Source organism: Dermacentor andersoni, chromosome 1 (assembly GCF_023375885.2).
Source record: "Dermacentor andersoni chromosome 1, qqDerAnde1_hic_scaffold, whole genome shotgun sequence".
Taxonomy (NCBI): domain Eukaryota; kingdom Metazoa; phylum Arthropoda; class Arachnida; order Ixodida; family Ixodidae; genus Dermacentor; species Dermacentor andersoni.
Window position 1 is genome coordinate 90,370,394 of NC_092814.1, and position 23,931 is coordinate 90,394,324.

Genomic DNA, 23,931 nt, shown 5'->3' on the forward strand with positions numbered 1-23,931 from the left:
ACGCATGTTCAATATGTAACGAACAACGCCAATCGCATGCCTGGTTATCTGCGTCGAAACTTTTTTGATGCCCCATCGTCCCTGAAGTTAATACTTTACAAAACCTTGATACGTTCTAAATTAGAGTACGCATACGCCATATGGGATCCTGCTCAGACTACACTCACTCAAACTCTTGAAGGCATTCAGAATCGCGGAGCACGTTTCATCTTATCGAATTATTCACGTCATTCCAGTGTCACGTTTATAAAGAAAACCCTAAACTTGCCTGACCTTTCGTTGCGTCGAAAGTCATCTCGCCTTAGCCTTTTTCATAAAATCTATTATTATAACAACGAGATGAAGGACGTTCCGTTTCATCCACCTCATTACATATCTTCAAGGACCGATCATCGCTTCAAAGTGGGTCTACCTTCTTGTCGCACAAAATTGTGTAATGACTCTTTTGTTCCTAGAACAAGTGTCGCATGGAACCACCTTCCCTCCACAATCGCCAGCATAACTGATGACCACAAGTTCAAGATCGCTTTACAAGACGCCTTGTAATTCTTTTTTTTTTTTTGCTGCACGCCTTGCCATTTTTCCCCACTCCTTTCTGTAGTGCCTTTGGGCAATGAAAGTATTTTAAATAAATAAATAAATAAATAAATAAATAAATAAATAAAATGAGGCAGTGCAGGGTGACATGGGTTGGGCCTCTTTTGAAGTCAGAGGCGTACAGAGTAAAATTAATTTTGAAGAAAGACTCAGGAACATGGATGAAAATAAATGGGCAGCTAAAGTGCACAAGTTTCTGTACATGAAAAGCGCAGATACAGAATGGAGGAAGAGGACAAGAAAGTTGGCAACCAAGTACAGGGTAGTTGAAACTGTAAGTAGACAACCAGGAGTCATCAGAAAGAAAGTGAGAGAAACCGAGACAGTTAACTGGAGGCAAAGAATGAAAACAAAAAGGTCCATGGAGATTTACAAGGAGAAGAAACAAATTAGAAGGGAAAATCTGTACGATAACACATAGGGCTGTGCCTTGCTATTTGAGGCTCAATCCAGTTGCTTAAGAACAAGAATGTACCAGAGCGAATATTCGGAACTAGGTCATGCATCTGTATGCTGCAGCAAAAATCCGGAGACCACAAAAGACATCCTAATGAAAATGCGAAGGGATTCACCCAGTGAGAACCATAGGTAATGTACACCTTCCAGAAGGGCTTGGGTTTAAAGTGGACGGAAGTGTCAACCGGTCAGCAGTTGAGATAAGCAAGAGACGTTTTGAGTATTGGTGGAAAGAAAGCAGGGAAGAGATTGATATGGCCAGATTTCTTACAGTCATAGCTAGCGGTGCAAGGTAGATTCTGAAGAGGGAAAACAAAGGTTAAGGAGATGTATACAAAAATTCCAGATAAAAAATGTATAGCATACCTGATTAAATCAAGCAGGCTAGGTGACTATTTGTCACCGCCACGTCTCAAAGTGGATGCCATTACATAATAATAATAATAATAATAATAATAATAATAGTCGTCATCATCATGTTGCCATTACACCCTCCCAACACTAAGCTGCGATCTTGCTTGCTCGAATTGGTGCAGTGGGCCATGAGAAATTGGTAACCATAACATTTTTCAAGATAACAATCAGAACAACAGCATGGCACAACACCAAAAAAGTGCATATTCGTTCTGTTGTCACTGCAGTTCCTTGAACTGACTTCTGGTTGGCATTTTTCTGTTCAAGCTGGCTGCTAACAAGTTTTGGAGCATACCTGCAAACATGACTGGAACAGGCTAAGCACGTTTTTTATAAAAGGGTAAAACTTTTCCATGTTCATGTTTTTAATAGAAGCACCGCAGATGGTGCAGCAGTGAATTCCATCCTACATACAATGTTTAACAGTTTTCGTCACTAGCCAGCAATGTTCTCACACAAAAGTATGCATGGCAATCATGAATTGTGTCAAACAATCTTTCTCTTTTGCTATCACAAAGGCATACCTGCCAACCTGAAGATTTGGAAATTCGTAAAGCTATTGCGGCGGGGGGTGGGGGTGGGGGGTGTAAGATTTGTCGGACGGTCCTACCGCTGTCGACCAGATGTAGGAGTCGTCGGACTATCTCGCCGCTGCCACCATTTGAAGGAGATGAAGGTCGTAGGCCGATCTAGGAGCCGTAGTCGGATCTCACCGCTGCCATTCAGTTATTAGATTTGGCAGACGTAGCTGTAGAGATGAACTTGGGACGACAGGGCTAGGCGAGCAGGATTTAATTGCAGGATTTACATTTAAAAACAGGACATACATTGGCAGACTTGGGCGACTCCCATATGGAGCCCGCAAAACTAACATACAGCAAACAGTTTACGAGCACACAGCTCACTAGTTCATTTCTAGCATGACAAGGAGCACTCAGCTCCCAACAACGAGCACGACACGAGCACTCCCTAGCAGCCGGCAAACGCTGCTTATAAGCCCTTGCTCGACGTCATAGTTCGACGTCATTCAATATGACCCGCCTTTTTGGAGGATGAGGTGTGCCGAATTAGAGGATGAGGTGTGCCGACTTGGAGGATGAGGGCTCACACACACAAAGGCACACACGTTCGAGCCCATACACACAAAGGCTCCGGAGTCGACGACCGAGGGCTTCGTAGAATTGTGCTCCGTCTCGGGTGGTGCGGCCAAGTACCAATTTCCGGAGTTGATCGCGCGCCACGTGGCCGCCGGTCATCCGCAGTTCTCGGTACCGCCCAGCTTTCAGTGCCGACGTCAGAGGGCTTCGTAGAACTGCTTTGTCCCGGGTGGCTCGGCCAAGTACCAATTTCCGGAGTTGATCGCGCGCCACGTGGCTGCCGGCCGTCCGCAGTTCTCGGAAGGCGCCCCGACTGGTGGGCTTGGAACACGTGCAGCGGGCTGAAAGCTGGCACGTTGCCACCCCGTACGGCCAATCTTAACAGGGGGGTCCGCACGAGAGCACTTTTTTTTTTAGGGGATTTATCTTTTGCGATAAGCTTACTCACGTTTTCCCAACCACAAGTGAAATCAGTGTCTTCGAGAGTAAAGAGCGAAAACTCCACTGGGGCACAATTTATTTTTGCAATGATTGTGCTGTTGCCAACTTTGCCTGCTTCAGAAACATCTCCGTTTGCTCCGTTTTCGCGTTTTCTCTGTTTGCTCAAAGCAAGTACCCCTCTTGTGGCCATTGACCATCAGCAGACTTTCGAGTGTTTTCTCACACGCAGATGAGCGAAACTCCGTTACGAGTTTTGTTCACAGTGCTGAATATTATCTCACATTCAGCATTGCTGTGGGGAATGGACAGAAAACCCAGCATAACCATAGAAATTCTGTGGAACCTGAGCAATCCGTCGACAGTTCCAACGCTTCCTAATTGCAACCACTGCACGTCGCACCTTGGCTCATTCAATATGTCGGCTGGAATCTGACATGCTTGCAAGTTGGCAAACTCTACTTCAAGTGCATTGATTGCTTCTTTTCATTCACCACTCTGCTGGGGTAGAATAGCAGGGAACGCCATAATAAAATGATGTACACTGTTGATTGAAGCAGTTTCCAGAGCTTGTACTTGAGCAACTTCAGCCATATTGAGATTGACATCTTATAGCGGGAATTTGTGGCGAATGTAATAATGGCATGCTGCCGTTAAGTACAGACGTACAGCAGAGAAGAACTGCTCTCTCTCAATGCAGCTCAGTGTCTCAACCACAGAGTAGGTTGTGCTGCAAATAACTATGTCTTCATCATCTTTGTGGTTCTCTGCAGCTCCATAGTCAACTTCCAGCAAGGAATGACATGCCTTGACAACACCTGGGCGCACAAATGTAGTCAGGAGATCCTCGAAAAGGTGATTCAAGAGGCACCTCACTACATGAATCTGAGGAGCCTGTGCCTGAAGAAGGCAGTTTGCCTTCTCAAAAAGCAGCATAACATTTTGGAGAAAAACACAGCATGCCCTGTTTAGCTCCGATGACAAAAAATAAAACAGGCGCTCCTCACGGGTCACATGGTTGGCTTCCCCAGAATCCTTGGTATGAAGTTTCAGTTTTTTTGCTTGAGCTCCAGAATGAGCTCCTTTCCTCTTTAGTGAGGGCTCACCGCCGTGGGTGCTTTTTTTCCCGAGGCCTGCAGCAGTCTTGTGAAGATGTGTAGCTGACTTTGGGGTCAGTTCAGAGTTTTTTTAGGGTCAGTGCAGGGTTCTTGAGTGTTTGTGAGGAAGTCTTTGGAATTTGGTATGACTCGAAAAACAAGCTCCGATTGTTGCACTGCTTTGTTTCAGATAAAAAAAGCTGAGTAGTGGTTTCCACTGGTCGAGCAGCCTCTTCAAACACTTTCCTAACAACAGCCAACGTGTCAGCGAATGCTTCAACATCTTTCTCACATCGGCATCATGCATTTTTTGGTAAGTCAATCTTTCCATTTCAAGCTTTTCCCTAGGTAAAAAAAGATGTCAACCAAAGCCTCATGAACCTTTACAGGAAGACATGAAGCTCCTTTTTGAACGGCTAAGTTGATGAGATGGCACAGGCAACTAACCCCTATCAAACCTGGTTGAGCCTCTCTCAATACAGTAGAAACACTGCTTTTCTTGCCGATCATGACATTGGCATTGCCCGAACACATAGCCAACAGGTTTCTAACAGGCAAATTCCGAGACTTCATCTCGTCCAGAACCAGATTTGCAATCTTGTGACCCATCACTTCCCCTTGGATTGTCCCAAGGCAAAGAAGGCAGCTTTCAACTCTACTTGTTCCTTTTAATGAAATATGTCGCAACAATAGGATAAAGCTGCGTATCCCTACTGTTACTGCCATCTACAGCGATCGAAAATACTGCTGTTTTAGTGCATCCAGCAAAGGAATCTCCGCGTTGGCGGCCATTTCCCAAACAATTGACGTCGTCTTTGTTCGTCCACAGGCGTAGCGTTTTGCTTCTTCGCACTTGGGGAACATCTTCCAGAAAAGCAGTCCGGCAGGATCGCTGACACTCAGTGGGATGTTGTGTTCAACTAAAAACGCCGTGAAGAGGCATTCTGCACGAATCACACCAAGGTCGTTGTCGCTGCGTGCAAAACTTGCTAAGCTTGGCTGGCTGTCCATGGCTCACATGTATCCCTGATGTTTTTCGAAGCAATGCAGACCTTGATGTCAGACTTGCCACCATGCAAGATGTTCACATCACAGGCACACAAGGTGCAGAATCCAAACTGCTCCCCTTTCTTTGACGGCATGAAGCACAGAAATTCTGCCGTGTACAATTTCAAAAACACTTGAAGTACTGTTGGGCTTCGAGTCCGCCATTGCACTGCAAAGCCGCTACAGGCCGGAGTCACACTGCGTCCGACGTGGCAGGTAGTCACACAAAAGGTGAGGCCAACACTGCAGTGATTGAAGTCCAAACCCACGCGCCCGCGCAAACAAAGGCAACAGCATGGCAACAGGTTTGCGGAGGAGCTAGAGGCACTATCGGCACTATCGAGCTATGGATATGGATTCATGACCCCCCTAGTAGACGACAGAAGTCACTACAACCTTGCAGCTGCTGATGATGATACCACACATACATATTGCCCTCTCATGGCAGCGCAAGGTACCAGGGTGTAGTTTTACTACATTTTCACTTTCTTTATTTTGAAAATAAAATGTTTTCTGTAAAATTTCAAGCAAGATTAGTAAAATCATAAGACTGCTTGAAATTCGTACATTTTACGGCAAATTCGGAAGAGTTGGCAGGTATGCAGAGACCAACCAGGAAAATGCATGCAATGCTTGTAGACATTGTCAAACTGCAGAAGAAAATGACATTGCTAAATGTTGCAAGAAGAAAAAATAATATGTGGGTGCGTGTGCATATTATATATATATATATATATATATATATATATATAAATTTAAATTGGGGAATTAAAACAGTCCGCTACATTTCAGGTTTCATTAAATCAAAGTTTCATTGAATCTGGTCTTTTCACAGAGACAAAGAATATATCTTTCCAATGGCACATTATTCCCATCACCCAACATCAGAAATTGTGCTCTGATTACTGATTAACTTTACAATTAACTAAAATTCCATATTGAATCACATTGAGAAACATGACACAATTGTGAAATTAAAACCAGTCCACATAGTAGGAGCCCTGAAATGACCACCAGTTAAAAGATATTCATCTCTAACATCTGCCAAGAAACACACTGGTGCTCCACATGGCTTTTGTCCTCTAAAACATAAGGAAGACTGTGGGTAAATAGTATGTGGGATGCCAATGCATTTTGTCACAGCTACTCTTCTTGAATGTAGGCGTTGTCAGACTTCGTGAGCTCAGGGAACCTCAGCAATATTTAGGAACCTGAGAAACCACATTTTTTGTCTTTGCTTGGGATGTACTTGTAGTAAGGCAAACAAGTCTTTATCTCCTTGATAAAGATTCACAGTTGACCAAATGATTTTATCAACATTATAAAAAAGCAAAAATGAAGACAGTACATGGACTAGCATGAACATTGTATTCACTGTCCCTCGAATAGAGTCAATGTGTAGCTCTGTGACACTTTAGGCCAGTCTCAAGTTAGCCACTACTTTAAGCTGGTTATGCCCCCCTCTTCCCCATTTTGCAGCAAAGCTGTTAAGGGGAGTTCTGCAATGGCTTTCATGCAGCGGTGAAGGCCAGCATGCTACGCCATGGTTGATATCAAATGAAAATGCAACGCAGTTTGTGTCGGAGCCCTAAATTTGCTTTGAAACACAATGATCAATGATTATAAAATCAATGTTACTTTGCCTATATCTCATTCAAATAGCCAACAACTTATATGCGGAGTTTTTACATAGTAATCCATAATTTTTTTTTCTTGCATCGAATTATAACAGCTCCATGTTAGAGGTCAGCTAAGTGTTTTTACAGCTGTGACAGTGAAAGCTGATGTGGTGGTGCTGCTGCAACGTAGTTCACATAGGAGTTGTCTCAGCCTGCCTCAACCATGCTCAAACACAACAGCAACTGCTGCTGCATTCAAATGAGGCTATAAGCCAGCACACAGTCCCCTAGTACTTTTGACGAAAGGTGTGACAACTCGCTTATACAGCTTCGCTGTCTTAGATGTATCAGTTGTCAGATTGACCTACACCTGTGAAGGGCCCTTTTTTCTTTTTTTTTTTTGCTCTAAGACAATATCCAAAATCTGAAAGTGTGCTTCTCTACACACTTTCTTTGATGCAACCAAGATTGTGGACCTCGGGCTAGAATCATAATTGAAGTATCAACATGCGGGTGAGTAACATGATTCCTGCCACCGTCAATCCCCTTATGTCTAAGGTTTAGAATCCGTGTCTCAGCTTTAACAGCACTACTAACAGGAACGTGGTCCTCCTGGTTAGGGAAATTTAGCTCTATGGGAAAGCCTGCTTACAGACTTTTGCATATCGTCTATTTAGTATAAAAGAAGCAGCACATTCACACCCCCAGCAGGATGCAATGGATGTGGTTACCCACAATGCAGCAATGGAAAAATGTATACAGGAAGGGAGAAGGGGTTGTTCCTCTATGTGTCCACAGAACCCAAGAAAATATTCCAAAAAACTCTTGGGTTCCACAAAATGCAGTTTGGAAACCCCCTGCAATATATGAAGCATAATATACTTCACCTTGTCACCGGAGTTGACTTTAGCACCGTAACTGAGTAAGTCACCCACAATGCTCTGGTGGCCCCGGCCTGCTGCCCAGATAAGGCAGGACATGTGGTTCAGGTCGTGCACATTTGGGAAAGCCCCCTGCTCCAGCAAATACTTGGCAGTCTCTGTGTGGCCCTTGTAACATGCCCACATAAGGGCAGTCCACCCACCCTAGAATGACACATGCACAATCACAGCTTGCCAACCATTCTTGCACAAACATTGATAATTCACTTTCCCTCCAGGATAACATATTATAATTGATAAAAGCACTGCGCATGTGAAGAATGTAAAAACTGTAGGAATTAAAAAACAGCAGTGCTGTTCTGTAGCACTGAATTAGCAATATATGAGCCAATCACAAAAAATAAACACTACCAATGCTTGAAATGTTATATTAGGCACACACATAATAGGAATGCCTTAGAGTCCACTGTGGCTATTGTATCGTAGCCAATGATAATTTGGGCAGGTTTCATTGTCATTTGGGAAATTCTGTGTGATGCATAATAACAAGGTTCATCCCATCTAATACTTCAAAGCATTTATTGCCACATCTTCTACTTAGCATTTCCTTCTAAACAAATTTCTAAAAAAACGTCAATTGAAATACAAGACTGCACTGTAAAGGTGAGCTATTAGAAAGTAACTGTAAATAAAAATTACAGTGCATAAGAAAGTGAAAGCAAATATAAACTGGCCACTTTTATTGAATCTTTGACAAATAAGTTACGATTTTTGTACAAGGAAACTGACATCTCAGCATCACTTTTTCAGAACTCTTTATGGTCATTTGGCACCATCTGTCTAAAACCCACTGAGATGGGTGGCAAGGGGCAGGATTTTGCAGCATGCTACAAATTTCTGAGGCCCATGGGGCATGAGAATGACAAGCAATAACATTCAAATTCATGAACAATTTAAAATGAAAAGAAAGGAAAGTACACACTATGGCAAACTGCTATTTTCTCTGTGAATAAGTTATCTCTTGACACAGAACAAACATTGAGAGATTTCCAAAAGCACACTCTATCAGTTTAGGTAAACTTTATATTTTATATCCCTTTAGTATTAGTTCAAAGAAAGTCTCCATAACACTTGCAATACTGAGCCAACATATAATTCAGTCAAGCTCAAGACCGTCATTATAGTGGCTGTCTTGTAAAGAGATTCGCAAAAACAGTTTGAATGCTTCTGCACCAGATGCAGGAAACAAGAAGAGGCATTCCTGGTTTTTATCAACAGTAGTCGAACAAGAGATGCAACAGGCTGGAGCCAACATTTCAAAAAGGGAGCAAGGGACAAATCGTCTTGTTGGAATGTCGGCTCCAGCCAGTGACATCGCCCATTCAACTACTGTTGATCACTTTAAGTTTTGGCATGGTGGCATTTTTCGACAGGTGCAAAATGCAAAGACACTTGTATGTTTTGATTTAGGTGCACATTAAAAAAACATAGGTAGTAAAAATTAATCCGGAGTCCCCCAGTATGGCATGCCTCATTATCAGATCGTCGTTTGGCATGTAAGAACCCCAGAATTTTCAATTCTCTTTCAAGGCTCCAGCTTTCTGCAAACCACTGTCTTGTTTGAGATCCTGGTTCTGTCGCTTATGAAGAGTTGGTCGCAGTAAAATACATAACTATAAACACTCTTTATAAGGCATACTACTATTATGAAAGCAGTTTTGCACCAGCTTGCGGCCTCTCTTAGCAAATAAACCAGTACTGTTTCTGGAAAAACTTCTTTAAAGTGATGCACATAATTAAAAAAAGGCATCTTTTTTTTATTTATTACTAACTTTCAGCACAATATGCAAACAACTTTCAATACATGTTGATGGCTTCCAATAATCCAATGAAAAAAAAACAGACAAAAGAAGTAAAACGGATTATGTTTAGAGAGAAAGCCTAATAAGAACAGCTTCTCTGCTATTTCATAGAGCTAAATATGCACGACTCCTCTCAGTCCAAAAGCCCTGCAATATTTTTCAAGCATGGTAAATAAGATCTGCTTAATCACCAGACAATGCTTTCATGAGTACTTTAGCCAAATAATATTCCTCTACATGAAACAGGGAGCCAACAATTTCAGTGAAAAGATCACCTTCGCTTTCTTTAGCTTTCCTAAAATCTCCACCACTTTTCACGTTTATTTATACAAAGCGATAAACATGATGGCTATTGGCTGGATTTCATTAGACATCACGACTTAGCACCACCTCCGGCATAACTTCAAGTTTATTTTGGTTAATGTATAAAAGAAAACAAATTATGGAGAGCAAGGCTAATGGTGTTATTCACACGTGACTAAAAGCTGCCCTCCAAAAACAATTGAAAAAAAGCAAACATTGGCACTTCGAAAGCACTATATCAGTAATGTGAGCACACTCAGGAATGTTAATAAGCACACATTATCAAGAACACAAAATACAAAATGTATCAAAAAGAAAGTGTTAGATGCACAGAAATAGGTGCCACCAGCAAGAACTGAGACATCTTATGTTGTTATGAGACAATGAATAGAATGCTTGTATTGTGTAAGCATTGCACTCTTAGATGCCACGTTAAGTACTGCAGGAAACGTATTCAAGAAGATAGATATTTAATAAGCAAAACACAAAGATACCTCATTACTAATGAGGTGGTGACATCACTTGGTAGTGGATGCAATACTAACGGCTTCCGAGACTTAGCAGCAAAACGAACCCGATTTTGAAGGCCATGCCCATACCAAATCTCTGCAAAAGAGTGGATGTTGAATATTGTTTCATGCTGGCACAGCAGTGTGTGTGTGGTAGACAGGAATGATGAAAAAAAAAAAAAAAAGAGGAGGCAAGCAGGTTTTGTTGTCAGGGAAGCATTTTGACTGCCAGTAACTTTCTTCATACAAGGTGCATTTAAAAGCTTTTTGTGGGAAAAGGTTTCTGAGGAGATGCCCTTTATAAACAGACATATTCCACATGTTCCATAAGGTGCACTGCAGGACCCTTCTAATGAACAGAAGCAATAAAAATGACTGCATATAAGCAGCTCACCATATCTCGATGCTCAATATCTGCATTGTGCAAAACAAGTTCTGAAACAATGTCTGTATATCCTTCCTTAGCAGCGTTCAGCAGTGCTGTCCAATTGTCCTGCAGAAGTGGAAAGAGCAAACACACTGAGTGAACATACTGCCATCATAATGTGATATAAATGGCAAGGAGAATTACCCAGCATGAAGAATTAAAAGCTCGAAGGGTAGATGTTCTGGACAGTTAAAACCGAACGAAACACACAGAATTGAAAGAATAGAACAGAACACCTGTTTGTCCTGTTTTAAAAGTGACCACTGTTGCTACTGGTGTGACAAGTCACTTACATTCTGGAAAAACCATTAATGCCCAAGAGATTGCTTACAAGGTCCTCTAGGTGGACATCAGCTCCTTGCCTAATCAGTTCTTCAACAATGGGAAGTTGTCCACACTGAGCAGCTATCATCAGCAATGTCTGGCCATTCTACAAATAAGCAAAGAAAATTAACTTATTACAGTGACACCACAACAAAAGAAACAACAAATGTTTGTGCACTACATTAGCCGTAGATAAACTAAAATGAAAAGGATGAGGATATTATACCTCGTCCCGTTCATCAGGGCTCACATGCTTGTTATTGAGAGACCTTTCAAGAGAATGTAGGTCTCCAGCATTTATTAGAGCAACAGCACTTGAAAATGCAGACGTCATATTACCTATCCTGGAAAGCAAACATAACGCATGTTAGCAACGATTTCAAAATTATCCTATTAAAACGGTGTAACGAACAAGGTGTCAGTTCTGGCCATAACACTATGTTTGGTAAGTTGGTGCCCAAATAACACAAGGGATATGACATTCAGATAGAAACAATGAAAACTACCGACTAAACTATTCGCCCTATTTATGTGTTACCACCTGTTTCAAATGGTCACATAAAGAGAAAAATAAAAAGCAAGCAACTGACAAATACGTTTGAGGTCAACGACGGTTCAAAAATATTAACAAATCCATCAGATCATGCCGATTTTAGGACGACCACACTACAACAAAAACTACCAGCACCTTGTGTACGCTTACAAGCGGGTTAATCGCAGTTTTTAAATGAATTGTCAGGGAAATTCATCAAGCTAAATATTGAACAGTTGTGTTTACCTAATTTACCAAAGGTATTTCACAGTTTCATATAAATAACAATTACACAGCCATCAGAGTTGCTAAGCACAAAATTTCCGTGCTTAGCTCCTCATCAATTATCTAATAGAGAAAAGTGGTAAAGCAACCATCAACTGCACAGAAAGCTTATGGGCTGCCTCATAAGCAGTTCCGTTTATCGTTCTTTGGCAAAAGGATGCAAGGATGATCTCTTGCGCGTAGACATGCGTGAACATCTATGAGCGAAGCTTACCGCAACGCCTATGAGCAGCAAGTTGAAGCAACAAAACTCTGTATTTCTAGTCGTTCTTGATTAGCGCATACTAAAGGCAAGACCTCCCAACCACTACAAAAAAGAACACAGACGAGCCTGCAAAGTAGTAGATCACAGAACACCTACAACCGTCACACATCGTCACATCTTAACGGTGGTCGGGTGAAGTCGTTGGCCGCCGCCATCTCCCGACCCATCCCGACTGAGCCCAAAGCCCCAACTTCGCTAGAGATTTCAGTTTCGGTTTCGAGTACCAAATTTTAGTTTCTTCTTAGCATCTTCTGTTGAAATTTACGTTGGATATATTTTCTTATTTCATAAATGCGTTGGTTAATTACTGTTGTTCAAGCTGTAATGCACATGGACGAATTGCAGCATATATTACCGCCATCCGCATCGGTCCCGTCGTCCATGCACCCGTCGACGGCCTTATTTTTTCGGTTCGCCGGTGTCCCTTTCGCCATTCCTTTCTCTATACTTTCGCTACCCTCTGTAGTGTGCCCAAAAGTCACGGATCCTAGTGTTCTGTTACCCGTGCAGTCGATTTGTGCTGTGATCATCACTGCGCGATGATTAAACAGTATTGATCAACGACTGTTCTAGCTACATGTGCGGCGAGGAGGAACTGCACATTGCCGCCGTCAGTGAATCTGTGCGCCTGTTGCTTTTCTGAACTCCTCGATACTGCCGGGTCACCGGTTTGTTTAAATGCTTCATATAAACGTTAGACAACCAACCAGACACGTCTCCGAATGGACCGTGGCTCGAGGCTACAGACTGTTGTGGCCGCATTGCTGGTTAACAAAATGCGATTGTTAGTGCGATGCCAAATTGAAAGCAGTGCCAAATGCACTTTACTCGGATGGTCGTTCAAAAAACTCCAGCTCCCGTGTACCTTTCCACTTTTTATCAACTTGTCTCCTTAGATATGTTCGTGATAAACGGGCTTCACTTGCACCTGGCTTGTCTGCCACGTCTCGCAGCTGATTGAGGGCTTTTGCGATAGTTCGAAGCTTATCTATTGACGCGTTCACCGAACCGAGCTAAACCTACCGCCGGAGAGGGGTGCACTGACAACCAGCAGTACGCACACCATGTGGCTATTACGTTCTTGTGCTGCAGTACTGCTACTAGCGCAATCATCGACGTGCATACTCAATTTTACTAGTCCAGAGACGAGGCTGCAGCTTTACGAACCTGTAAATCTCACGTTTCGCTTTACCCAGAAAAAAAGCAACGCAACCGTCGTACTTCAATCTAGTGATCCATCTGTGGTCCAGCTAAGTGAAGACGGAATCGCATTATCACTGGAAAGAGTCGCGCCGAGTGACAACCTTTCAACGCTTTTAACACCACTGAAGATTGGTTATGCCAACTTATTGTGGCAAGTTGAAGACAGCAACACGAATGAGACCTTTAAAGGCATTCACAAAATGCGTGTCGTGCGGGAATTGACCGTATTTTCTATGGGATTTGGAGCTGTAATTGGAGTTTTGGTGGCCTTGAACAATGTCAATGTTGGATGCCAGCTGGATATGCGTGTGGTACTCTCACAAATCAAGAGGCCAGTTGCTCCAGCTATTGGCATGTTTTGCCAATTCATCTTTATGCCACTGGTGAGTTATATTATCATACTAGGACAAAATTGGTAGACTCGCACTCCCTAGTGAAAATCCCAATAGAAAAACTAGTAGTTTACAAGGTTATCGACAACTAATGATTTCTCGTAAGAGGGAGAACCAGTAGTATGTTTACAAATGAAATATTGAGATTTACAACTGGACCCATTCGCCAACAAATTTGTCCTCGTCCTCAATTTGATAAGGTTATGCGCATATGCACAAACACAAAGCAGTTCACTTCAGTGACTTGCCCACCGTCTCACAATGTGCAGTCTCTCCCACATGCTCTAAATATGCAAGCAACATTTGGGTCATTATAGAATGGGTTTGACTTGTGCCAGCTGTGGTTCAAAACAAATAGGTAAAGCTTTCCGGCACATTTTTAACGTAACAAAAAATGTAAATGCTGCTCTCCTCTGGTAGGGTCTTGTATTTGAGTACTCAGAGTATTATTATTATTATTATTGTTGTTGTTGTTGTTGTTGTTGTTGTTGTTAACTGTTTTGTTTTGAAGCAATCATCCAGTGACTTCTTATTGGAACCAATTGACAATTCAAGCAGCATCAAGGCCACTGGCATTTAAAACAAATATGCATAGCCTTAGTCTTCTAGTACAACTTACAAGACCATAAAGCTTAATAATCAACAGTGGGACTAATATATATATATATATATATATATATTATTAGTCTATCAGAAAGCACTATCACACTGTATAGGCACTAACACAAGTTACCTATAGACTAATATGTACCCAATGCAAATTCCTATTGGACTAATAAATATATTGTGCACCAAATGCGAGAACTTATTAGACTTATTGCCCCTGTCCTCATTCACATTCACTCTTGCACTCACTATCACACGACAGTCATGTCCATTCATGCTTGCCCACTTTTGCACACAGGTATGCTTACATCTGAGAAATGGATCTGAAGGAGTTGACATGGCTGTACCAATTATGTAATGAATAATTAAGTTATATTGCACCTTGCTGAGAACAAATAAATATGGCTAAAGGTCCCTTTGCATATAAAAAATATTTTAAGCTTTCCAGGTTTATTGAATTTCTGTAATCGGTAGACTGGCACAGTTGGAAATTATTTTTGGGGTGGATGGAAGTTTTACATGTGTATGGGGAGTGGGTGGAAGAGCCAAGGGAAAACATGCCTCTTGCCACATATTGCAAAACTATTTCAAAGGATGCAGAAACACGATTTACCTACCTCACCCGTGCCTGCCCTGTGTTGCTATATATAGAGCAATCAAATCAAATAGCAGTGCTAAAATATCTGAGTATGGTGTTAGTTACTTCGAGTGCAACTAGTAGGTTTTGCATATATGCCAGAAGTAAAGGCAGATATGGTGTAGTTGTCATAGTGCCTATTTGTTGAGTTTATACTTAGGGCAGTATCTTGGATCAATCACTTTTGTGTATATTACTTTCTGTCAATGATGACTGGCTAAGCTGGTAGCCAGAGTCTCCCTCACACCAATGAGGCATTGCATCAGATGCTACATCACAAAAATGTGAAAGTATCCCCAATAGTTACCGAGAATACAGCCCCTGTAAACAATCCGACCAATAACGTATGCAATTCTAAGGTATATATGTAAGGGCAGTGTCTTTGCCTTACATTAACAATGACGTGGCAGCTTGGTAGAGTGGTTCTGTGTGATGACACGGATGACTTGGTCTTCCCAAAATGGCGCTGGAAAAATCAGGAGGAAGATGTTCTGCCTCTTCCTAAAAGTTCTTCGTGACGCGGATGTGTTGACTGAGCAGTGACATTTAGCATTACTTGCTAAATGTTGTCACTCTGTGTAGTAGAACTGCTCAGTGTATGTGGTGTGGACTTGGTGCAATGAAGGCATCCTACCTGTGCTTTGTCTGGGACATTATGCTTCTGGCCTTATTGGTCTCTCTTGAAAGCATTGGTGATTTGCAGCCTACTCACACTCCATTTAACATTGTGGCATGTCTGGCTCCGCACTTGTTAAAAGGAGACACTTAAGTGGAGCAACTGCCAGCAGGCCTTTGCAAAGCTAAATGCACCTGTAGCTAAACATCTTCACCCTGATGACTTTGGCAACTATCGTTCAAAAATATGGCTAGTGTGCCAGCAGGCCTTTGCAAAGCTAAATGCACCTGTAGCTAAATGTCCTCATCCTGATGACTTTGGCAACTATTGTTCAAAAATATGGCTAGTGTGAACACGTACAGATGTGCATCAAACATAAACATGTAATGTGACATATGGGACAGCAACAACTTGGTTTGGGCGAGTTGGTTCATCTCGAGTAAAACTTCAAACAGCACAAAGAAGATGAACACACACAACAGGACGAGCGCTGTACTGCCAACTGGAAAATTTATTGAAAGATCACACAGCTTTTATAACATGTCAAAAAACACCAACAATAACCAAAAGGTTGAAACACATATGTACTGCCTACAAGTATAGGTGCTTATTTAAAAAATTTATCTCATGTTCTGAGCCACGCTGTGCTAATCATGCTTTGGTAATGTAGTAAGCTTCTACAATTTCACTTTCCTTTTTACTCTTTGCATGCTTCAGAAACCCTATGACAGTGCTCATTCAAAACTCATGAAAAGGGGAATAGCCATCTCCTGTATTCAGGCTGCAATGAACAAATCTTGTGAGCACCAAATTAAATATAGCCTCCTACTGCAGACAGAATGCCTAAAAACAGCCAGGTACCCATCTTCTGTCATCACAGCCGTGTGTGAAACACTCCTGCAAGAAACAAAGCGCTCAGGAAGAAAAATAGAAAAGCAGGAAAAAGAAAAGAAACCTTTTCATGTAATACCATATGTTCACAAGGTATCCTATAATCTAAAGAAAGTGGCCAATAGGCACCAAATCAACTTGGTGTTTTGTGCTCCCTGTAAACTTTCGAAATTATGCAATGCTATGAAAAATTGGAAATGCCAGGAATGCACCACGAATCACGAAAATGAATTCACAAAGTGTACCTCTGACGTCGTTTACGAGATACCTTTAGATTATCACAGCTCAATATACCTCAATTATCACAGCTGGTCCCTGAGAAAATGCAACTCTTTTGTGTAAAGCGACAGCAAAGGCACCTCTCACCATCGTTTTCTGATAAAGGAAGCCTCCACCAGTTCAAAGGACAGCCTGCGAACTGCCTGTGAAGCAGCCACTGCTGTCCTGCAGTCATCAGAAAGAAAATTCTCTGAAGAGAGGAATCATTGGTGCTGTAGAAAACCGTTCACTACTGAATCCAATCATGTAGCTTTATTAAAAACCACAAGCACTACAGCCATGAAATTTAGGAAAGGTATATGCGCATGAGCAGTTTACCAAGGTGTAAAGAAATAAACCATTTGTATGGGTAACTGCTTAGTGGCTCATCAGTGCGCACATATTTGCACTCACTTCCACTTATGCTCACCAGCAGACATTAACTCTCACATTCTCAAGTCTACTAATGCTTACTGGCCACTTACTCATAAAGTGTCAACTCACCCTCAGTGGCACTCACATTGACATCCGCACACTCTTGCCACACACACACAACAAAGAAGAGACCTATGCTTGTTACAGAGCACCACTTGCTGCATTATGTTTCAATTTAAAGGACTTCAAATTCTACTGAGAACGTATAAATCACTGAATTCTTGTAGATCCTGTTTCTTTGTGTGTGTGTGTGTGTGTCTGTGTGTGTGTGTGTGCGTGTGTGAGTGCGAGCGCGCGCACGCGCGCGTGTGTGTGTCAAAAGCTGCTTAATGTGATGCACATCATGGAGATTAATTCTACCTGAAAAAGTGCCCGACAACATGAGCCATAATGCAATATTTTTGACTCAATTTAATGAACTTCATTGGAAGTGGTTGCATGCTGTACATGTTTGAAGATATGAATTGTGAAGTACCTTCTATAAAACTAGATAGGTGGCTGTGCTGGAGGAGAAATGTCTGTTAAGAATTGCTAGTCAGTCTGCAGAACTGGAACGTAAAACATAGCTGTCCTTTTGTAGAGCCTATACAGTATGCAAAAGAGAGGTGAGGCGTGCAGACAGGACACAAGAGTAGAGAAGTGGACAAAACGAACGCCGTGTTCTACTCTTGTGTCTTGTCTGCACGCCTCGCCTCTTTTTTGCATAATGAATCCTTACCAACTAGCTCAGCTTTCTGTCATTCTAAGCCTATATAGGCTAACACATGCAACAAAACACTGCGCAGACACTGGGGAAAATAAACTATTTAAGTTAAATTTGTAAAGCCCATATTCTATTATACTTTACTGCTTTTTCAGATTTCCTATGGGAGTTCAACACTGCTTCTCCAGAATCCAGTGACAAGACTTGGGCTTTTTACAATTGGCTCATGTCCTGGTGGAATCTACAGCAACTTCTACACCCTGCTCTTTGAGGGAGACTTGGACCTCAGTGTTACCATGACCTTTATGAGCAGTGTAGGAGCACTCGGTATGTACAAGTGTGTAATGACATGAATACAGCAGAACTTCGTTGATACATTCCTGTTTGTTATGTTTTCCCTGCTCTTAGGCCCTGAATCTCCGATCCCGTTTAGTTTCCATAAGGTCATGGGTGTTAGTTTCCTGTTTGTTATGTCTCTCTTGCTTGTTGTTAGATCCTTGCCTTGTTACATTTCTTGCATGGTTGTTGCTCTGCACGAAGTCTACAAACCATGTCTAACTGATCACACCACCTCAAGTTGACAGGTGCGTTTGCTGTAGCTACTAGGTGGCATAGCATTCCTGATTCGTTAGTGACTGGGTCTGAAAAGGCTTCTTCGGTGCCTGTGGCAGCTAGACACGCGAGTAAAGCAGCTAGATGCAGCCCCGTGCGTACATGGCTTGTGACCTTTGGGTGAGCGCGGAGACGCTATGTTTTTCTTCCCTTCTTGGTCAAGTGCCGTCCGAGGTTGTTGAAAATGTCTGGTGTACCTAGCCGGTGTACCTCCTCACCCAAAGCTCAAAAAAGCACAGGCCGTCACTTAGACAGTTGCAGACTAGGACATACATCACACCAACAACACTAAGCAGGATCAATCCTGACCTTCCTGCTGAATGCCCACACTGCGGCCACGAATACAACAACTTCGAACACATGCTCTGGCTGTGCTCTGCCAAGGTGAGCACGAATTTTCCCGACCAGTCTTCCTGGGACTCAGCGCTCAGAAGCACAGAGCTCATCACTCAGCTCAAGGCTGTCCAGAGGGCCCGGGCCATCGCCGAAGGATTCTGTCTACTGGCCCCAACCTGGGTGGAGCCGCCGGATTGATTTCCCCTCAGGACCTAAATAAAGTTCTAACTCACTCACTCACGGTCGCCTGCTTACGTGCGGTGCAGAACGACAATGTTAGAACCACTTGGAAATCTTTTCTTCCTCCTTTTTTTTTTCTCCCTTTATATTCTTTTTTTTCAACCCATCTATTGCGGATAATTCAAGTGAGTTTTTTTAGACAAGTGGGTTCTTCTGAGCCGGTCTTCTGCGCCTTAAGGGGGCCTTGCTGCCTACAGGGTTATCTGCCTGAGCTATCTCAGTTGCTCGGTTACTATAGTCAGAAGTTCAAATCCGCTTTTTTCTTTCTTTTTTTTTTTTTAAAGGGAAGGCAGCCGCCACTGGAAATTAGCCTTTCGCTAGCACAGGGACACTTTTGCATTTGCTGGTTACCTCTTTTAACGTTTTTTGGTGGTGCATAATGGCCACTAATGCACATGCCACTCGGTACCCCTATGACTGTATTGTCATTCATGTGGCTCATCGGAGCAAGGGTTGGTGGGGTTGGAACATCATTATGGCCAGCAGCATTGTTTAATAATCCATTGGAAGTGTTCCATTTGTAGCTATGTGACTGAGGTGGTGGCATGGAGGAGAGGTTGAACACCGGGCCTCTAATCTGAAGGTCATAAGTTCAAATCGTCCTCCAGTATACTACATTTTTAGGCTTGCAGTGGTGCCTGACATCGGCCAAAAAAAAAGAAAGAAAGAAAGAAAAGAAATGCCGAGAACCACTGGGGCTATACTAGTCCAGGTGCAACCAAATTAGGAAGGCCCACTAAGCTTCAACAAAGACACTCCCTCACCAGATAAGGAATTGGCCTCTCTGGTGCAGTATTCGGCCACTGCCTCCTTCATGGCCCCTACAGTTAACCCATGGCCCTCAGTCCCCAGTGGTGGCAGAGCACCCAACCAAGGTGGCAGTCAGACGGGGCAAAGGGTGCCAAGAATCTCTGGATCGAGACAGGCCGCCACTGCGAACTGAACCTGGCAACTTTCAACACACGAACACTCTCGAGTTAGGCTAGCTTAGTAGCTAGGACTCTTTGAGGAGTTATCGGGCATTGCGTGGGATATTATTGGCCTTAGTGAGGCTGGAAAAACTGGTGAGGCTTATACAATGCCGACTGACGGCCACGTAATCTGCTGCAGAGGACTTCCAGATAAGAGACAAGACGGGGTAGGACTTATAATCCATAAGTAGCAGTAGTCGTAATAAAGCTAAATAGGAGGTATAGAATAAAGGCAGTACAAGCCTATGCCATAACCTCCCGTCACGATGATGAATAAATAGAACAGTTTTATGAAGATGTTTAATTAGCGATGAGAGAAGTGCTAACTCGGTATACTGTAGTCATGGGTGACCTCAATGCAGAAGTGGGGAAAAAGCAGGCTGGTGAACAAGCAATTGGCAACTACGACATCGACTCTAGGAACAAGCAGAGATGTTGATATAATTTGCAGAAAGGAATATGCTCCGAATGATGAATACCTTCTTCAGCAAGTGTTGCAACAGAAAGTGGACCTGGAAAAGCTCTAATGGAGAAACAAGAAATGAAATACGTACATTTCATACTCTCTGCTGATCCCAGCATCGTGCAGGATGTAGAAGTGTTAGGTAGGGTAAAGTGCAGTGATCATAGGTTAGTTAGGTTCAGAAGTGTTAGGTAAGGTAAAGTGCAGTTATCATAGGTTAGCGAGGTCTAGGATTTACCTCGATATGAAGAAAGAGCAGGCTGGCTACAGGAAGGGATATTCTACAATGGATCACACCCATGTCATCAATCAGGTAATTGAGAAATCTGCAGAATACAATCAACCTCTCTATGTGGCTTTCATAGATTATGAGAAGGTGTTAGAGTCATTAGATACCAGCAGTCATAGAGGCATTACGAAATCAAGGAGTACAGGAGGCGTACGTGAATATCTTTAAAAATATCTACAAAGATTCCACAGGTACCTTTGTTCTCCACAAGAACAGCAGAAAATGACCTATCAAGAATGGGGTCAGGCAAGGAGACACACTCTCTCCAATGCTATTCACTGCACGCTACTATAAAGCTTTTGATGTTTGAGCTAGTGTCATGGATAGGTGTTTTAGAAAGTGGAAAACCACAATTTGTTAATGGATGTTGAGAGTAGTAGCTCGGGCAGCAGCATGGACTCCATGTCAAGTGCCAGCACAAGTGATTATAATAAGTATATGTCAGTTGGGAGCAACAATTTGTGCAGAATCACAAATTTCTTTGTTGGAAAAGACTCCAGACTGCTTTAATTTGCCGTTTCTCTGCAAGAGATTATGTCTGCCTAAAATTTTTGCCATTGTATTATTGCTTCAAGCCCTCTCTCTTGCGTCGAGTCACCGAGGAGAAAAATGGGTGCTTAGATTGAAGAGAGCATGGTATTAGTAGGATGCGAAGACTACAAAGTGGATGAGGGTGCATACATTATTCATTGGCTGCAAAATTTCTAGGAACACAATACACTTTTATTCCTGTGCAATCATCTCTTGCATCCTAGAAATGCACATGCTTTAGTGTATGCGATTGGGCCCCTTTGAAAGGGTGGCAGTTGGCATTGCTGATGCGTCAACGTGAAGCCTGTGGCTCTTGAGGCCTATATAAATGCAAAAGGAAAAGAAGAAAAAAAAGCTACTTTTTCCTTGTTGGTTGCGTTGCCACCCAGTATGCCCATACCAGATTTTCGTAGCACCAGTGTTCCACAATCTTCTGTGGCCACCTGTGGTTAGCATACACTCCTTACGTCTCATGCAGATGTGCCAACCTTTCTGGATTGCCTACCCTCACATGTTCCATTACCTGTGCTACTGGCAGTGCCACACGGTGGGTGCGAATCATGTGGCCACAAGATAGCTTTCGGCCATATGGGGCAACCCATGTCTCACAATAGTATGTGCACACAAATGACTGAAAGCTGGAACAAGTTGCTTGCGTGTGTGGATAGGTTTCGTGCCTTCGTTCTTTTTCCGTCACTTAATGACCATAGAGTTGATAGTCTGCACTTGTGCTGTCCTTTTTTTTTTTTGCATCCCGTGCATTTTGCAAGCCTGCCTTTTTGTTCCGTACACTCACCTGTGTGTTTGGCCCTGCAGCCCTGATGCCGCTGTGGATGCACACCCTGGGCCGCCAGATAGCTGGCACAGCCACACCAGCAGTGCCATTCAGCAACCTGTTCGTGTCCTTGGTGGCGCTAACTCTGCCACTGGGGCTGGGCCTCCTCATCCAATACAAGCGGCCGAAATGGGCTCAAGTGGCAGAGAAAATTGTGAAGCCATTCTCTGTGGCCATATTACTTGTTGCACTAGTCATAGGAACATACACCTACTGGTACATAGTCACACTGATCACTCTCATGGAGGTAGTTGCTGCGTCTGTGGTGGTAGTCACAGGGTTTTTGTTTGGTGCAACAATGGCTTGGCTGTTTCGACTAACAAGTAAACAGATTATAGCAGTTTCCTTGGAAACTGCCATTCAAAATGGCCCGTTAGCCATTGTTATCCTTACTTTTTCACTGCCAGAACCAAGCGGCGACCTTGCCGTGGTGCCAGTGGTAGTGCTGGTTACATTAGCAAGTGCCATACTGTTAACTGTTTTTGCAATATTGACAGTACGCCGTAGGTGTTCTTCCTATGCATATGCCTGCCAGGATAATGCAAAGTCAGAAATGCCTGTTAACTGAGGCTTAATTATGCAGGAATGTAGTGCCAAGCTGTGCTGTACACGTACAGTTGTGTTCAATGAGAGCTGCAACACAGTGTTCATGGTCAAGGGGGACCCCAAGGCTTCATGGTGGCGTTGACACACAAAAAGTTGCAGAACGCCATTCCAATTACACAATATTTGCTGTATAAGTACCAGTACGTCGGCACCAATGCACAGTGTTGAGGCCCCTTCAACCATGGGCACCACATTGCAACTCGTATTGAACATGACTGTACCAATGCTCAATTTCTGGTTGCTCATTTATGAAATCAACTGCACCTCATATGCAGAGCATCATGGGGAAACTTTGGGGCAAAGCATAATTCAGCACCAATTATCATGAGCACAAGCTCCAGATGCCAAAGCACTTTCTACCAGATCATAATGAGATGTTTTTAAATACTGTACGATACAGTTTACTCCTATACTCCCAACATTTTTCTCCTGTAATGGGATATGGAGAATGAATAAACGAAGCCAAAGCGATATGTGTATGAGGTTGCTTTATTTGTACCATGTGCATGTACCTGCATAGATGTAAAACAAATGCATTCACTGTACATGCAGTTGTAAGGAACAAACTATAATAAAAATACATTTCTTCGGCTGAATCTTTAAGAGCAGCACACACAACATACAATGCAACATATGCCCATAGTCAAAGTAAAAGTACATCATTTATACATCTTGTATAGTAGGCTTCACTCATGTATACACTGTGTACAGTACACCATCTCAACCACCATCTACAATGTAAGCCCTTCAAAACAAGGCCTCACTAAGAAAAAAAAAAGTGCCCGAACCTCTCCACTTTGCAATGTTTACAGCACTTTAGCTCACTTTCACTTTGCCAAAATCCACAACAGACATAGGCGGGCGAGACCAGAGCAAAACAAGCAATTTCAACACAGCCCACATCCCTGCCTTCTTTTCAGCAAGCAATGACAGCAGACTGGACAGTTAAAACAACAACCATTCTTAGTGGGAGCAAGTTTTTATATGCACAACACTGTTTTTGCATAACGTGACCATGAGCCCTGGTGCATGCAACAAGCCTACACACGCTCAGGGTGGGCATGTCTTCAAAAATGCTCCAGCCTGCAAGGAACACAGCTGCACCCTTGTGAACTTAACGCACTGGCAACTATTCCAAAAGCATCAACAAGCAA

General features: G+C 42.8%; 2 protein-coding genes across 3 annotated transcripts in view; one reads left to right on the forward strand and one right to left on the reverse strand.

Annotated features, from left to right (window-relative positions):
• The window catches only part of Arms (Ankyrin repeat-rich membrane spanning), a 114,833-nt gene extending 102,507 nt beyond the window's left edge, over window positions 1-12,326 (reverse strand). Inside the window, exons 1-5 of one of the 2 annotated variants that reach the window (XM_050191674.3) lie at window positions 12,250-12,326; window positions 11,298-11,415; window positions 11,079-11,177; window positions 10,715-10,813; window positions 7,653-7,850 (exon numbers count right to left, since the gene is read on the reverse strand). In XM_050191674.3, coding sequence (XP_050047631.1) covers window positions 7,653-7,850; window positions 10,715-10,813; window positions 11,079-11,177; window positions 11,298-11,405 — 504 coding nt within the window. In that variant the 5' untranslated portion in view covers window positions 11,406-11,415; window positions 12,250-12,326. Of the gene's footprint in view, window positions 1-7,652; window positions 7,851-10,714; window positions 10,814-11,078; window positions 11,178-11,297; window positions 11,416-12,102 lie in introns of both variants that reach the window. The other variant, XM_050191673.3, reaches the window with a different exon arrangement.
• Window positions 12,327-12,524: 198 nt separating this feature from the next.
• Window positions 12,525-23,248, forward strand: LOC126544376 (ileal sodium/bile acid cotransporter-like). The gene is made up of 3 exons (XM_050191686.2): window positions 12,525-13,739; window positions 18,050-18,221; window positions 22,153-23,248. The coding sequence occupies exons 1-3, from the start codon at window positions 13,218-13,220 to the stop codon at window positions 22,737-22,739; spliced, it is 1,281 nt and encodes a 426-aa protein (XP_050047643.1). The 5' UTR covers window positions 12,525-13,217; the 3' UTR covers window positions 22,740-23,248.
• Window positions 23,249-23,931: the final 683 nt, after the last annotated feature.